This window comes from Terrapene carolina, unplaced genomic scaffold (genome assembly GCF_002925995.2).
Source record: "Terrapene carolina triunguis isolate 2854851 unplaced genomic scaffold, T_m_triunguis-2.0 Scaffold132, whole genome shotgun sequence".
NCBI classification, from domain to species: domain Eukaryota; kingdom Metazoa; phylum Chordata; order Testudines; family Emydidae; genus Terrapene; species Terrapene triunguis.
In genome coordinates, this window is record NW_020664483.1 from 18929598 (window position 1) to 18946708 (window position 17111).

The 17111-nt window shown below is 45.8% G+C and overlaps 1 protein-coding gene across 1 annotated transcript in view; it reads left to right on the forward strand.

Moving 5' to 3' along the window:
- USP34 (ubiquitin specific peptidase 34) overlaps positions 1-17111 on the forward strand; it is a 257649-nt gene that overhangs the window by 190289 nt on the left and 50249 nt on the right. Inside the window, exons 50-56 of the mRNA XM_029911897.1 lie at positions 1455-1533; positions 2919-2972; positions 3079-3174; positions 5497-5561; positions 5660-5735; positions 5832-5879; positions 10152-10217. Of these exons, the coding sequence (XP_029767757.1) occupies positions 1455-1533; positions 2919-2972; positions 3079-3174; positions 5497-5561; positions 5660-5735; positions 5832-5879; positions 10152-10217 (484 nt within the window). The remainder of the gene's footprint in view (positions 1-1454; positions 1534-2918; positions 2973-3078; positions 3175-5496; positions 5562-5659; positions 5736-5831; positions 5880-10151; positions 10218-17111) is intronic.

Below are 17111 nucleotides of genomic sequence, written 5' to 3' on the forward strand. Positions count from 1 at the left end.
CTGGGGCAGCAGGGGGGTGCAGGTGGGGGCCAGAGCTGGGGCAGCAGTGGGTGTGGGCGGGGGAGAGTCCAGGGCTAGGGCAACACAGGGGTGCAGGGGGGAGCCCAGGGCTAGGGCAACACAGGGGTGCAGCGGGGAGCCCAGGGCTTGGGTGGGGGGTGGCAAAAAACCTAGAGCTGGCTCTGTCCCTACCAGTCACAGCAAGATGCAGCATGAGGTTTCAGTTCCACACTCCTTCCTCCTCCCTTTCCTGTTAATTGCGGCCAAGGGAATGCTGGGAAATGTAGTTCTTTCCCTGCTGCAGGGCCAGCTCTATAGGCAGGGAGCTAACCAAGGAACTACAGCTCCCAGGGCCCCCTGTTAGTTCTCAGCTCCCATGCTGGATTCTTGCGCCCCTGCAAATTTGCCGCTCCAAGCAACTGCTTGCTTTGCTGGTGCCTAGAGCCGGCCCTGTCCTCTAGCAGAGGTCTTTGGCAGAGACCTCCTCTTGTAACAGTCATGTCCATTTTAGCTGAACATTACATTCATATTGTAATGTTCTTTAATGGGGCTACTTTTGGAAAAACCTTGTATCAATCTCCTTGCTTAGTGGTGTTGGATTTTAAGACTCTGGCATTGCCCTTTTCTTCTCAAGTTTTTGTGACTTCTCTTGTTGATCATGGTTCAGAGGAAGAAAAGATGTCCTCTGACTTAGAAAAATAAATTTTGCTCCCTTCCTAAAACATTCAAGATCTAGATCCATCTATCCATCCAGGGTTCCTTTGGCTTTCAGTAGTCTAAATGATATTGTGCTGGACTCCCTCAAGCTGTCCACTAAGATCCTCAGCTCCTCTATATTTGTTTGCTGAGCATTATGAGATTTGTCCATGAAGGCAGGGTATCTCGTTCCACCTCTGTAAAATAGTATTTCCCTTAACAAGGAATATCATTTTTTGTGAGAAACAGTGGATTCAACCCCCCTCTAACTTGTCAGGCAACAAATTTAGATTTTCAGAAAAGAGAACTAGGTCCTTTTCATTGGGGAAAAAGTCAGTCCTTTACAGTCAGATGTTCCTTCAGCTGTGTAAGTCTGGTTGTGGTATTTTGAGAGTAAGCCCAAGCCTTCCTTCTCTTCCCTTAAGAATGGGTACAAAGGTTTTGAGCAATCAACCTTTTCTCTCCAGACTTGTTTTTTTTTGTGGGGTAGAATCTATGATTTTCTTTTCATTCTAGTGGAAAGTCATCTCTGAATAATAAGTCCTTTTTCTCTTGAGGGAAGGTGCTCATGTCATTTTCCTGGCTACTGATTCACAAATAACAAATTAGCTGGCAATGTGAATGTAATTTTGCCTTTACTTCCTCATAGTTTTATCTTCCATGTATAAATGTCATTCTTTTGATGTAGAAGCTTGGTATTCTTCATCTACTGTAAGAGAGGTAACAGACAACTGATTCAAAAGTTTAATTTTTTATAGGTATCTTTTCAATGATGCTGAAGTAAAACCATTTGATTCTGCTCAGCTTGCTTCTGAATGTTTTGGTGGAGAAATGACTGTAAGTTGTAGCCTTTACCTCTAGTCTCTCCCTCCCCCCCCCCTTATTTATTTATTTATTTATTTTTATTACAATCTCAGAAGGTAGTACTGGACAATAGCCCTGCCCTGAGGACTCTGTCACATGGGTTCTATAGTGCTCTTCCCTGCCCTGATACCCCTCCAGTTCAACATGTATATGAAGCTGCTAAGAGAGTTTAATTGAGACACTTGTTGTGGTAGGGACAAGGAGACTGCGCAGCCTGAGTCTGTTTATTTTCAGGCCATGATGCAAAGTCTATTTGGTTGCCCAAACTTTCCCTGAGAGAGAGTGGGTTGCCTGGAGTATAAGATGATGAAGGGGAAAGTTCTTTTGGTGAATTGGGAATTTTTGTGTGTGGAATGCAGAGCCAAATTTGTTTTTTGTATGTTTTAAAAAAAAATCTATTAGTGAAATAGCTATAAATTAACTTTATAAATACAGGTGCGTTTTGCCCAAATAAACAGTTGCATAGTGATTGATATCCTTTATAACTCGTGTATATTGTTATTCACATTACATTAGTTTCCTGATCTGTAAAATAGTGATAACTTTTTTTAAGCATTTGAGATCCTTGACTGAGAAGCACTAATAAGTATAAAACATATTAATATTAATGCTTCAGGAACCACCAGTAGCTGCCAGAGAATGTAGTTCTTCAGACTACTGTCTGGAAAGAATTGACAAAACAGGCACTAAACAAATGTTTTTAATGTTTTGTGTTCAGACCTATGCCTTTTATAGTTTTTCTTTTGGTCAGAGAAAGGAGTTTCATGGATTTAAAATAAATATTAAAAGCAAATTACTTTACAAGACTGTACCAGCTTCTTGCCTTGGCTTTTGAATCTGCTGTATGAATTTGCCTTTTGTCAGCAGTGTGAATATTTTTACACATCTTTAGTACGAAGCACTGTTAAACCAATTGCAAACATTCACAATGTGTAAAAACCTACGACCGTGTTCTTTCCTGATTTGCATGCTTAATAACAGCTTATTACAACAATTCTATGAACAAGCTAAAGAATTCCACCTGGTAAAGTTGCTATGCCAAAGTACAACACAAAATTGATTCCGTGCAGAAGATCTGCAAAACATCTGCAGACTCCAAAAACAGAGGATATGGTCTGGAGAAATATGAGAGGAGTCAAAGTACTGCATATGCAATCCTGGAAAATGAAAGTAAGCTACTACAGAAAACTTAAAATTATTTAATGATGAGCAAGGAATATAATTGATGGCAGACCCTGCATGGAGAGCATAAAGTGGAGTTACTTCCTTGCATACTGAGACCAGAACCATCCACAATGAGGCCATAACAACAAGTTTGTGATGAATATTTTCAGTAACCCATGTTCTCTTTTTGACAGACCAAGACATATGATTCTGTCACTGATAAATTTATGGATTTCTCCTTTGAAAAGGTACCCTTTTCCCTTTTCATTTGCTAAATAAATGTATTTTTAAATTTATGACCTAAGTAATCTCTCTGAAGAGCAAAAATTATACAGATTTTTCTTTTCCTTAAAGACACATAGTGCGTACATGCTGTTTTATAAACGGATGGAACCAGAGGAGGAAAATGGCAAAGACTACAAGTTTGATGTTTCATCAGAGTTGCTGGAGGTACAAGTTGGTTTGTTTTAACACCAATGTAAAAATATAGTAAGAAATCTTATCCAAATCAGTGGGATCTGAGTAAATATAGAAAATGAAATTTGATTTTAAATATTAAGATAATTGAAAGGCTTGCCATCTTTCATAGAACATTTTGTAATATAACATATGTAAGAGTAATATAACATCACTCTTTACATTGCTAAAATTAACATTGTGTTAATGTTTCCATTATAATCCACTACTTTCCAGAGTTTGTAACCCAGCAGTAAAAATTAACTAAAACTTGGTATTATAACCTTAAAAAAAAAAAAAAAGGGAAGGTTGTATTTTTTGTAAGTTCCATTTTATTTAAATAAAAAATAGCAATGCTGGCAACTGTACAAAAAGTGTAAAATGGATATTAAATTATATAAAGTACTGAAATTCACTGGTATTTCTAAAGTGAAAAGAATATGTAATTGAGAGCTGGCAGCATAATCATCAGAGAAAGCACAATAAAGAAGATGAGCTAATATGCTTCAGAGATCTTAAACAGAACGGTTTGTGTAAAACAGGCTATAGTATCTGAGGGCCTTCCCTATCCTGTCAATTTTGCATTCATTTAAGCAACGACAAAATGGAAAATTATAGCAGGAATTCTGACTTGAGCAGTTTTTCTCTGGGTCATATAGACTAGACCAGAGCTGTCCAACCTGTGCCTGGGAACCACCTGTGGCCTTCAAGGCTCTAAATTGTGGCCTTTGATCGCAAAATGCATTAAGAAGATTTGTATTGATTACAAATTATACCTTGGGACTATGGCCTGTGATTGTTAATCTGAAGTGTTTGAATCAGCCCTGTTGCTATGGGGAGAAGATGAGGCAATGCCTCTACTATAGCTCTGATGTGACAGAGAGTGTTCTGAGTAACTGCAACTGCTCAAGAGCTCATTCACTAGTTGCCTGTTGTGTTTCAGCGGGGAAATGAGAAAGTAGTTCTTTCCTGCAGACTTGTGAGCAGGATAGGAACTCAACTGGCTCTGCTTGACCTAGGGAAGTGCCTAGCAGAGGATGGCTCCACTCCTCCACATGACTACCCAGGGTAGCCCAAGTGAGGCGGAAGACAAGAGAAGCTGAGAACCAGTCACGCATTGCATCTCGCTTATTTTTTGGCACATAAAAGGCCTGAGGGCTGCTCTAACTTGTCAGCTGGCTACCAAGCGACTTGGCTATTGAGGGACTACGTGCCAGCAGGAGATAGCTGGAACACATCATGCACTTGCCTCACATTCTCCACGTCTCTTACCACCCGCTCCATGCACATACTTTGCAAATATTGCAGGGAAAGAGGCATAGGAGCTGAACATGTCAACCCTGTGCCTGTTAGAGATGCATCTCTGCCTGTGCCAGTGGTATCCCTAATAGGGGATTTGCATGTGGTTGGGGTTTTTTGTTTGTTTGTTTGTTTTTTACACTCCTTTTTTGCCACCTGAGTGGCCCTAGGGAGCAAAAAAGGGCAGGGAATCTGTCCTAAAGTACTGATTTGTGGCCACTTATATGTTTGGCACTCAGGCTGAAAAAGTTGGGCATAACTGGTCTAGTCCTTAGCCAGACAATCAGATTATGCTTTCAGCCCTGCCCAATTAAAAAATAATCCATAGTAGACTTCAGCAAAGAGTTAAAATTTAAAATCATTCATATTGGGAAAAAAATTGTGCAAACCAATTTGGTCAAAAACAAAATTTCAATCAAGGAGATCTGGCACAAAATATTGTTTTGGATGAGAACAGAGGCCCAAATTCTGTCTTCAGAGTTTTATCAAAAGTTCATTGAAGTCACCATAAGTCTTTCCATTAATTTCAATGGGCTTTGGATCAAGCCCATGCTCCTTAATTGCACCCACGCAACCCCATTGACATTACTTCTAATGTTTATTTATTAGCTTTAGTGGGGTTACATGAGTTTAATTGACTTCAATGGAAGATGCTGGGTGCTTAGCATTTGTGAAAATCGTGCCACTAATTTAGACACCTAAATATGGACTTAGAAACCTAGTATTAGGTACTCATTTTAAAAAATCTTGGACAGGTAAGCAAGTATGTGGAAAGGGGTGTGTGTGTGTGTGTGTGTGTGTAAGGGAGGGGATATTGGGAACTGTTTTTAATTACAGCAGGCAAAACAGTCTGCCATAGTAGACATAAAAGAAATAGAACCTATATTTTAAACTAAAATTGAGAGACAAGATTGGGTTTTTTTAGTCAACGAGTGTTATAATTTTATTTTTAAAATCACACAAATTTTAATGAAGTAAACTGCTTTCTTGTATCTGATGTTAGTATTTTTTCTTCAGTGGATATGGCATGATAACATGCAGTTTCTTCAAGACAAGAACATTTTTGAACATACATATTTTGGGTAAGTTTTGCTTTAAATACATATTATTTTGAGATGTTTTTACTTAATCCAGATGTTTAAAATTTATTTTAACTAACAAAATATATTACTGACTTTAGGTTTATGTGGCAGTTGTGTAGTAGCATTCCAAGCACATTACCAGATCCAAAAGCAGTCTCCCTAATGACAGCAAAGGTAAAGTATCTTAACATCATAAAGCATTTCTTCCAAACGGAATATGTTTAAATGATAATTCTGGACACTGATTAACTGAATAACATTTTCTTGCAGTTAAGCACTTCCTTTGTTCTGGAGACATTTATCCATTCAAAAGAAAAGGTATGTTGGTTTGCTTGTAAATACATATTAAGTAATTGTATAAATTCAGTGAAATTTGCCTGCCCCTCTGTGCTTTTATGTAAAAGGATATGGTTTTGAGTCATAACTTACCGTATATACTCGATCATAAGCCGGTTCGTTTATAAGCCGACCACCCCCAAGATGGATAAGTAAAAATGGAAAATTTGTATGACCCGTTCATAAGCCAACCCTGTAATTCAGGGGTCAGCAAACTTTGGCTCCCGGGCCATCAGGATAAGCCGCTGGCGGGCCGAGATGATTTGTTTACCTCGAGCGTCCACAGGCACAAAGGTAAAAAGTAAACAAAGTGTCCCGGCGCACCAGATGTTTAATCTAATGGGCCAGTATAGCAACTGGTGGGGAAATTTTGGGGGGGGAGGGTGTAGAGAAGCTGGGGGTCAGGGGAGTAACCCCTGTGACCACCCCCCACATGACCTCACCCCTATAGCCCGGGACCCCCACACTCTCCCCACCCCATCCCTTCCCACCTTATCTGGGGCAGGCCAGGGGAGGATGTCTCTGGCCTGGCTGGAGCTGCAGACCGGGCGGCGCAGCCGCAGCATGTTCCAGCGGGCTGGGCCGGCGTGCTCTGGCGGGCCGGGAGGCATGGCCACAGCCTGCTCTGGGGGGCGGGGCCGAGTGACACGGCTGCAGCCTGCCAGCCCCGGAGCTGCAGCTGCTTCGGAGGCTGGGGGGAGAGCAGCGTGGCCGGAAGCGGAGAGACTTGGCCCCGCCTCTTCCCTTCTGGCTCTGCTGGCAGTGCTGGCTCTCCTTGCTCCCTCTGTTGGGGAGAGGGGCTGTGTCCCACCTCTCCCTCTCTATACCCGTTCATAAGCCGACCCCCTTCTCTGGTGCTTCCCTTTTTTACTAAAAAAAAAATTTGGCTTATGAATGAGTATATACGGTATACAGTAGTCACTACAAAGAATGTTTACAGTTTCAGATTTCATAGTGCCCTCAAATGAAAAGCATAAAAATGGGTTTGTGCCCGTTTGCTTCTTTCTGCTGTAAATTTAAGGCTTGAAAAATTGTGTGTGGTGGGGATGGGAAGTGTTGGGCTGGGTTGGATTGGTTTTTTTCCTTAGAAATGTCAGGACTGACAAATCTTGTGTTCCCTTTTTGGTGCAAGAATTATTGTATGATTCAGAGATGTGAATTAGAATCTTTTTTAGTCTCTAATCAAAGGGGCAGGGTCTTGAATCCTTAATAAAGAGAGTTGTGCTCGTAAGTGTTTTAGTTAAATAGATATGAACATAAAAACAAAACAAAGAGTTTCAATCAGTCTGAATAGAAATCATTTTAACTCTCCATTGATTTACTTTCTTTGTATCTGTGATGTCAATTCTTCAGTCATCCAGGTTAGTCAAGACCTGTATTTCTAATATAAAAACAAGCAAGGGAAAAAAAACTTTAAAAGAAAATTTCAGACCTTTTTATACAGTATATAACACTTATGTTCAAGAAGATTGTGTGCCAGGTACTCTGGTCCACCTGGACTGTGTTTGATGCAGAACTGTTGCTGTGGATTGAAGATCTGGCCACAACCTGGCATAAATTAGTGCAGCTTTAGGACTGCTGTAACTTATGCCTAAACCCCTTTGTTTTCCGTTTAAACTGATTTTTACTGAAAAAAACACCCAGGTTTTATAAAAAGTATTATTCATTTTTTCCGATTTTCACTCTACTTTTGTATCATTCAGATATATAAAATACTATACATTGCATGAGGTATATATATTACAATAATACATTAGTTTGTTTATATATGCAAAGCTGCCTGTTGAAGTAAGGCTATGTAGTAGTCTAGAAAAGGGGTTCCCAACCTTTTTCTTTCTGAGTCCCCCCCCCCCCTGCTATAAAAACTCTGTGGCCCGCCTGTGCCACAGCAATTGTTTTTCTGCATATCCAGTAGATTAAAAGCCGAGAGCCAGCATTAAGGGGTTGCAAGCAGGGCAATTGCCTGCGGCCCCAAACCTCAGGGAGCCCCATAAAGCTAAGTTGCTCAGGCTTTGGCTTCAGCCCTGCATGGTGGGGCTCAGGCTTCGACTTTCTGCCCTGGGCCCCAGTGAGTCTAATGCCAGCCTTGCTTTCTGATTTATTTTGGAGGATCCTCTGAAACCTGTTCACAGTCCCCTAGGTTGAGAACCTCTGGTCTAAAAGATGCACACAATAAACAAATAGGCACACACGCAAGCCCTGAAGTGCATGCGCATCTCAACATATTGACGAATCTCACGCCCACCACGTACACATTTCAAGCTGTTAGCAGATAACAGTTTAAAGATCGGACACACTAAAATGGGAAGAAAACGAAAATCTATATCAGACTATGTTTCAGAACACAAGGAAGTATTCGAAAGTTTAAAAATAAAACGGAGGAGAAAAGGATGAAGTTGAGTGTATGCACTGCAAATGGTGTGGTCCAATTATTAAATGTAAATATTTATAGGCTAATAGTTCTTCGTCTACAACAGTAAACTGTTTATTCAAATGAAAAGTTTTGTTTGGGGATTAGAGATATATTGTTTTCTTAGACCCAGAGGGGCATTGTGTTTTGAGTTCTGTTTTAGTTCTGCAGCAAACCACATTGAATGCCATTCATCAAAGCATTAATCTATTGAATCCTTTCCCCTGTCCTTCCATCCACCAAAATAAACCCCAATATTTACCCATAAAAATTATTCATAGTTTTTTCCACCAATTTCCACCTGTTTTTGTTGTTGTAGTAATAAACACCGATAAATCCCTGGGGGAAATTAAATATAAAACAAAACAAAAGGCCCTACTTTACTGATCCAGTAAAGCACTTAAGCATGTGCTTAACATTAGGAGTTAAGTGGGATTACTTCTGTCAGTAAAGCAAACAGGATTTGGCCCCCATCTCATTTTCTTTATTAGTATTTATTGGTAATAGGTGTTAATTTTTATATATATATATAATATATATATAAAATTTTTATGTGTGTGTGTGTGTGTGTATATATATATATATGTGTGTATATTCCCACATAAATCTAGTAATGAAATAGGATTGCTAATGTAGTTACATGAAGCAGAGCTGTGACAAAGCCTTCTGCTAGCTCCTCAGATATTATTAAATATAAATAATAGAATATAAAATAATTTTCACCTCTTCCTTTTTTCACTGAATGATGAACTTTAAGGGCAAGATTGAGTCTTTAGGCTCACCCTTTAGTACTAGACACTGCTTAGCTGCCTTTCCTCAGGCTCTGAGAGTCATTTCTTGCCCTGCTTCTCTCTTGTCCTGAAGAAGGAGTAAACTACTTCACTCATGTGGTCTGTGTGAGGGAGGAAGACAGAGCTAGGGTGCCCCCCACTCCTTGTCCATCCCCCAGCTTACTTGTAAGGTATGGTCGGGGGTGGGGGGCACCTTTAAGTGTATAACCCCTGCTCTTCTCCTTGCACCCAGAGCCACAATTGAGGCATCTCTTATGCAACCAAGTGGGTGTCTGTACTTCCCCCTACATTCCTGCATGGCTGTGTTAGATCTAGATACAATCTAGTCCAAAATTAGGAAGTAAAAAAAATATATTCAGTAAATTAAAGCTGTTTACTTATCAGCAGTTTCAACTTCTTTAAACTCTTCATACACTTCAATACAAGAATGTAGCATGTACACCATGGAGAACTAATGTGGACTTGTTTGTTTCTTAAAAATTAGCTAATTTTTTTTACCACCAAACACCTAATCTCACTTTTAAACTAAAATCAGATTCTGATTCTTAAAATGATACAAAATATTATTTCCACTTAATTAACTGAAAATCCTTGATATGCCTTTAGTTTTGGGATCATGTTGAGAATTAATATATTTTGGCAATTAAAATAGTGTTGTTTGCAGTGTGGTCTCCCTAATATAGTTGAGTTACAACTGTTGGTATTTGGATTCAATGGATTTTAACATAAACATGGATTATGATTTCTTCTAAGAGTGCAGGAGGAGGATCAACAATACTTGGGAAAGATTTTTTTAGAATGTAATTTATTTCAAATCAGTTTAAATGTGAAAAATGCAGTTGCCTGGATAGTGACTACACAGTGTGTAGTACTTAGTTCAATCTCCAAAATATGTATCACTTTTTTGTTAAGAAATTTATTTCAGTTTCATTAAACATTTTAATGGATTGTAATTGCATTTGTTCTTAAGCCTAAATATATTAACTGGTTGTGTAGAAACTTAAGATTAAGTTGGAATTTGATCTTAAAATCTTTTTTCCTATTTCTCTTTAGCCCACAATGCTTCAGTGGATTGAACTGTTAACAAAACAGTTTAATAACAGTCAGGCAGCTTGTGAGGTGAGATAAATAATGAGGTGTTGAACAAGGTAAAAAAGTAAAAAAAAAAAAAAAACTTTATATAAAGAATTTTGCATTTTTAGGGGTTAGCATCACTAGGTATTTTGGAGTATTTGGACATACGTGTAATAAGAGGTGAAATTCCTCCCTTGTGCAAAGCCTAAACTTTGTATGGAAAATGCTGCAGGGACTAAGGGGATGACATTGCTGCCCCTTCTGGTGAGCCTGTAGGCAAGCCATAAGGCGAAACGCTTTCATGACTGTAGTAGTAGACATAGCTGTCTACACCCTCTTGGGCTGACTGTTTAATATTGATAGGTTTTGCAGAGGGGTTTAAGTGGCGTGAGGTTGGTCACTTGGCGCAGCAGGCATTGGAAGGGACTTTCATGAGTAAGGCACAGCATGGAAGAAGGCATGAAAACAAGGGAAAGGAAACAAAAGGAGCAGTGACATAGGAGGCTGGGGTGGAGTGAAGAGAGTAAGAAGAGGTAAGAGTAGAGAGATAGGCAAGAGCAAACTCATACGGAGCCTTGCTGGTGAAGATGAGGGACTGGAACTTGATGTGGAGGGCAAAGGAAAGCCTGTGAAAGGATGAGAAGAATGGAGTGACATGGTAGGAGTTTTGTGGGAGGAAGATTATTTTAGCATTAATATTTTTGTAGAGACAAATGGGAGCATGGGGGGAAGCCAGGAGAAAGAGGTTGCAGTCTGAAGATGAAGGCACGTCCAAAGAATGTTGCCATATGGATGGAAAGGACAGAATTTTGAGATACCGAAGAGGAAAAATTGACAGAATTTGGTCTTAATCTGAATATGCAAGGAGAAGAGGAGTGTCCAAAATGACATTGATATTGCAAGTCTTAATGACAGAAACTTCCTGTTCTTCTTCGAGTGCTTGCTCATATCTATTCCAATTAGGTGTGCGCGCGCCGCATGCACGATCGTCGGAAAATTTTCTACCCTAGCAACACCCGGTGGGTCGGCCATGGAGCCCCCTGGAGTGGCGCCTTCATGGCGCTGGATATATACCCCAGCCGACCCAGCGCCCCCTCAGTTCCTTCTTACCGCCCGTGACGGTCGTTGGAACCGTGGAGCATGGCATAGCTGTTCTCCACTCTCCCTAGCTTTACTCGTTAGTTCTTGTAGATAGTTGTTGGTTATATACTTATAGATTAGTAGTTTTGTTGTTAATAGTTTTATAGAGTAGTTATAAATAGTTAGCAGGGGTAAAGGGGGCTTTTATCCCCCTTTTTTCCCCCGGCGTGCAGCCGGGCTCATGCCCAAGGCTCCTGGCTTTAAGCCGTGCGCGACCTGTGCTAAGCCTATGCCAACGGGAGACCCTCACGACTCTTGTCTGAAGTGTCTAGGGGAGTCTCACCAGACGGACAAGTGTAAGATCTGCAAGGCTTTCAGGCCCAGGACCAAAAAGGAGCTGGACTTTAGACTTAAGCAGCTCCTTATGGAGGCGGCACTTAGCCCAGATCCGCCTTCGGCGCGCCAAGTTCCAGCACCGAGCGCCTCGGTGCGCAGCGCCCCGGCGGCGCCCTCGGGTACTGCACCACGAGGAGACGCGGATAAGACCCCATGGCACCGTCCTCCGTCAGCACCGCGTCCGCCGCAAGCCCCTCGGCGCCGTTCCCCGTCTCCGGGACATAAAAGACCCCGTAAGACCCAGGACACTGCCGTACAACAGGCACCGGCTCCCCCCGCACCGGTGGTGGAGTCGCATCCGGCTTCGGAGCGCCAGAGGGTGCAGGCATCGTCGACACCGTTGACTCCGGCACCGGTTGTAGGGCCATTGAGTCCGGTGCGGACTGGCTCACCGCCTCGTCCTGTGGTTGAGCCCTGTCTCCCCTCTACGCCGGAGACATTTGCGACGGCGAAGGACCTCATCGCCCTCACGGAGCCGGCGCCATCTCAGACTGCGGCATCGCATCTGCTCCGCACGGTGCAATCCAGGGGCAAGCCTGCCCTGATACGCCCTCCATCTCCGAGCGTGGACTCGCGGCACCGCTCCCGGTCTCGGAGCAGGTCCCGACGCCGCTCGCAGTCCTGGCACCGGTCTTCATCTCGGCGCCGGTCGTACTCGCGGCCCAGATCTTCCTCCCGGCACCGGTCCACTTCTTGGCACCGACCCGAGCATCGGTACCGGTCAGAGTCCAGACGCAGTTCCCGGCACCGGTATGAGCGGCGCTCCCGTTCGCGAGGCCGCTCCTGGCACCGAGTCTACAGACGGTCTTCGTCTTCGTGATCCAGATCGGGATCCCGGTACCGGCATGGCCATCGGCACCGTTCTCGATCCCGGTTCCGCTCCCCGGCACCATGCAGAGACCACTCGCCTGTGGACCAGCACTGCTCGGCACCGTTCCAGGACGAGCCTCTGCAATCACGCTCGGCACCACCCTGACCCTCAAGCTCGGCGTCTCGTTCGTCGGAAGGGGCCTCCCGATCAGCATACACTGCTCAGGGTCAGGCTGCGGACGACTTGGGCCATTGGCAGGAGGGGGCAGAGGACCCTAGACAGGACCCTGCACATTGGTCTTTCTGGACCCCATGGGCATATCACCAAGCTCAAGGGGCTCCACCAGCGGCCTCTCGCTCGGCACACTCTGAGCCCAGGGTACCTGAGGCCACCATCACCCGTCCTCCCCCAGGGGGCATGGAGGCTCCTGTGCCAATACCCACGCAGGTCCCAGACCCCGGTGCAGGGGATCCTGCACATCAGGGACCCTTGGAGCCGGACCCACCTCTGGATCCTTTACCCCCTGAGGCGGCGTCCTCATCTTCCCCAGATGAGGCGGTGGCGGGCACAACAATCTCAGGCCCACCTCCAATAGACCTCCATGCCCACCAAGACCTGTTACGTAGGGTGGCACGGAACATGGACCTACAGGCAGAGGACATAGTGGAGGTGGAGGACCCGGTGGTAAGCATCCTCTCAGCTGATGCCCCATCACGGGTGGCGTTGCCCATTATTTGCACGATCCAGGCTAACGCTAATGCCATATGGCAAACCCCGGCCTCCATCCCTCCTACTGCCAGAGGTGTAGCGAGGAAGTACTTTGTCCCCTCTAAAGACCATGAGTACCTCTACACACACCCTCCGCCGTGTTCACTAGTAGTCTCCTCAGTGAACGCAAGAGAGCACCATGGTCAGCAGGCGGCAGCACCCAAATCAAAGGACGCCACACGCTTCAATTTGTTTGGATGTAAGGTTTACTCAGCGGGGGGTCTGTAGCTCAGAGCCGCAAACCAACAGGCGCTCTTGAGTCGGTACAATTACAACTCATGGAATTCCATGGGTAAATTTAAAGAGTTGGTCCCCCAGGACTCGAGAGAGGAGTTTGGGGCCCTAGTGGAGGAAGGTTAAAAGGTGGCTAGGACCTCCTTACAGGCCTCCCTGGACATAGCGGACTCTGCCGCCAGGACACTAGTGTCTGGGATAGCCATGAGAGCGTCTCCTGGCTTCAGGTATCGGGGTTACCGCCAGAACTGCAGCAGACCCTGCAAGATCTGCCATTCGAGGGCCAAGTTGTTCTCGGACAATACGGACTCTCGGTTGCAGAGCCTCAAGGACTCCAGAACCATCATGCGCTCCCTGGGGATGCATGTCCCAGGACCCCAGTGCAGGCCCTTTAGGCCCCAGCCACAGAGGTTCTACCCTCCTCCTCCTCGTCCAAGACAGGACTTCCCCAGAAGGTGTGGGTGACGTGGTAGAAGGAGGTCGACCGGCCCCCAACCCGGTCAGAACCAAGGCCCTCCTAGACCACCTTTAGGGCCTAGGCAAAATTTTTGAAGGTGCGCTCGAGGACGGCGTACTAGCCTCTACCCAGGATCCATTCCCTTTATTTCGGGATCGCCTCTCCCGTTTCCACCGTGCTTGGTCCCTTATAACCTCGGACCGTTGGGTCCTTCGCACGGTGGAGAGGGGATACGCTCTCCAGTTTTCTTTGTTCCCCCACTCCTACTCCCCCTCCCCGTCCCTCTTCAGGGACCCTTCTCACGAGCATCTCCTTACACAGGAGGTTTTTGGGCTCCTTTCTATGGGGGCCATAGAGGAGGTTCCATCAGAGTTAAGGGGCAGGGGGTTTTACTCCCGCTACTTCCTGATCCCCAAGGCAAAAGGAGGTCTGCGACCCATTTTAGATTTACGCGGACTCAACAAATTCATAGTAAAGTTGAAGTTCCGCATGGTCTCCTTGGGAACCATCATCCCTTCCCTGGAGACTGGTACGCCGCCCTCGACATGAAGGACGCATATTTTCATATAGCAATCTACCGCCCACACAGGCGCTTCCTTCGATTTGTAGTAAACAGCATGCACTACCAATTTGCCGTCCTTCCCTTCGGCTTGTCCACGGCTCCGAGAGTGTTCACCAAATGTCTGGCTGTCGTGGCAGCATACCTTCGTCGACAAAGGATACAGGTGTTCCCGTATCTAGACGACTGGCTAGTGCGCGGCCACACCAGGGAGCAAGTTCAAGCCCACGTCCAGATAACACTACAAACATTCCACGAGTTAGGCATCTTACTCAACAAAGAAAAGTCCACTCTGGAGCCAACGCAGAGAATAGAGTTTATCGGGGCAGTCTTAGACTCCAGACTCGCCCGAGCTCTTCTGCCAGACACTCGGTTTCACACCATCACAAACATCATCCACGGACTCCAGGTCTTCCCGATTACCACGATAAGGACGTGCCTCGGCCTGTTGGGACACATGGCCTCTTGCACTTACGTAACCAGGCATGCCAGACTTTGGCTTCGCCCACTTCAGGCCTGAGTGTCATCGGTGTACTGTCCTTATCGGGAGAACCTGAACATGGTGGTCACGGTTCCGAACTTGGTCTTGACCTCTCTCACCTGGTGGCTGGACCACAAGGCTGTTTGCGCAGGAGTGCCATTTCACGCCCCACAACCCTCCCTGTACCTGGTCACGGACCCTTCATCTCTAGGTTGGGGCGCTCACCTCGGGGAGCACCATACACAGGGCCTGTGGACCGCATCCCAACTAGCTCTGCACATCAATGTTCGAGAGCTGATGGCGGTGCGCCTAGCCTGTCAGGCATTTCTCGGTCTCCTACATGGCCATTGTGTGTCAGTCCTCACAGACAACACCACGGCCACGTTCTACATCAACAAGCAAGGAGGAGCCCGGTTGTCTCTCCTATGCCAAGAGGCCATTCGCCTGTGGGAGTTCTGCATTGCCCACTCGATACATCTCATGGCATCGTTCCTCCCTGGAGTCCAGAACACTCTAGCGGACCGTCTCAGCAGATCCTTCCAGACGCACGAGTGGTCGATTCGCCCGGATATCATCCATTCCATCTTCCAGAGGTGGGTTTTCCCCAGGTCCACCTGTTCGCCTCACGCACCAACAGGAAGTGCCACGTGTTCTGCTCCCTCCAAGGGCGATCTCCGGGCTCCCTGTCGGACGCTTTCCTGCTATCGTGGAAAGACCAGCTGTTCTACGCTTTCCCTCCATTTCCACTGGTCCACAGGGTACTGCTCAAGCTACGCAGAGACAAGGCACGTATGATTCTAGTCGCTCCAGCTTGGCCAAGACAGCACTGGTACACCACGCTTCTGGAGCTGTCGGTACAGACTCCGATCACGCTTCCATTGTGCCCGGACTTGATCTCTCAGGACCACGGCCGACTCTGTCACCCCGACCTGCAATTGCTCCAGCGTGGATGCTCCATGGCTGAATCGGACAGAGCTACGATGCTCACATCCCGTGCAACAGATTCTGCTGGGAAGTAGGAAACCCTCTACACGGACCATTTACTTGGCCAAGTGGAATCGTTTCTCCTGTTGGTGCGAGCAGCAGGCCACGCCCCCCTTGCAGGTGTCAATTCCACTTATACTTGAATATCTCCTATCCCTAAAACAGCAGGGTTTGGCGATATCTTCAGTCAGGGTACACCTGGCTGCTATATTGGCATTCCACCCAGGAGAACACGCTTCCTCGGTCTTCTCTAACCCGATGGTCGTCAGATTCCTCAAGGGCTTAGACCATCTATACCCACAGCTACGTCAACTGGTTCCGGCGTGGGATCTTAACCTGGTTCTCTCCAAGCTCATGGGGCCCCCGTTCGAGCCATTGGCTACCTGCTCACTCCTTTACCTATCTTGGAAGACAGCCTTCCTTGTAGCCATCATTTCAGCAAGGCGTGTTTCTAAAATCAGGGCATTCACGTCTGAGCCTCCATACACAGTCTTCCATAAAGACAAGGTGCAGCTTCGCCCCCACCCTGCCTTTCTCCCCAAGGTGGTATCAGCTTTTCATGTGAACCAGGATATATTTCTCCCGGTCTTTCATCCTAAGCCGCACGCCACGCGTCAAGACCAGCGTATGCACTCCTTGGACGTACGCAGGGCCCTTGCTTTCTATATTGAGCGTACGAAGCTGTTTAGGAAGACGACGCAATTCTTCGTTGCAGTGGCCGACCGGATGAAAGGCTTACCGGTCTCCTCGCAACGTCTCTCCTCTTGGATCACATCCTGCATTCGTGCTTGCTACGACCTGGCCGGTGCCCCGACGCCGTGCCTCACCGCCCACTCCACGAGGCCCCAAGCCTCCTCGACTGCCTTCCTGGCTCACGTCCCGATCCAGGACATTTGTAGAGCAGCGGTTTGGTCATCGGTCCACACCTTCGCCACTCACTATGCGCTTGTACAGCAGTCTAGAGATGATGCTGCATTTGGATCAGCAGTTCTGCATTCAGCGATGTCTCACTCCAACCCCAACGCCTAGGTAAGGCTTGGGAGTCACCTAATTGGAATCGATATGAGCAAGCACTCGAAGAAGAAAAAACAGTTACTCACCTTTGTAACTGTTGTTCTTCGAGATGTGTTGCTCATATCCATTCCAAACCCGCCCCCCTTCCCCACTGT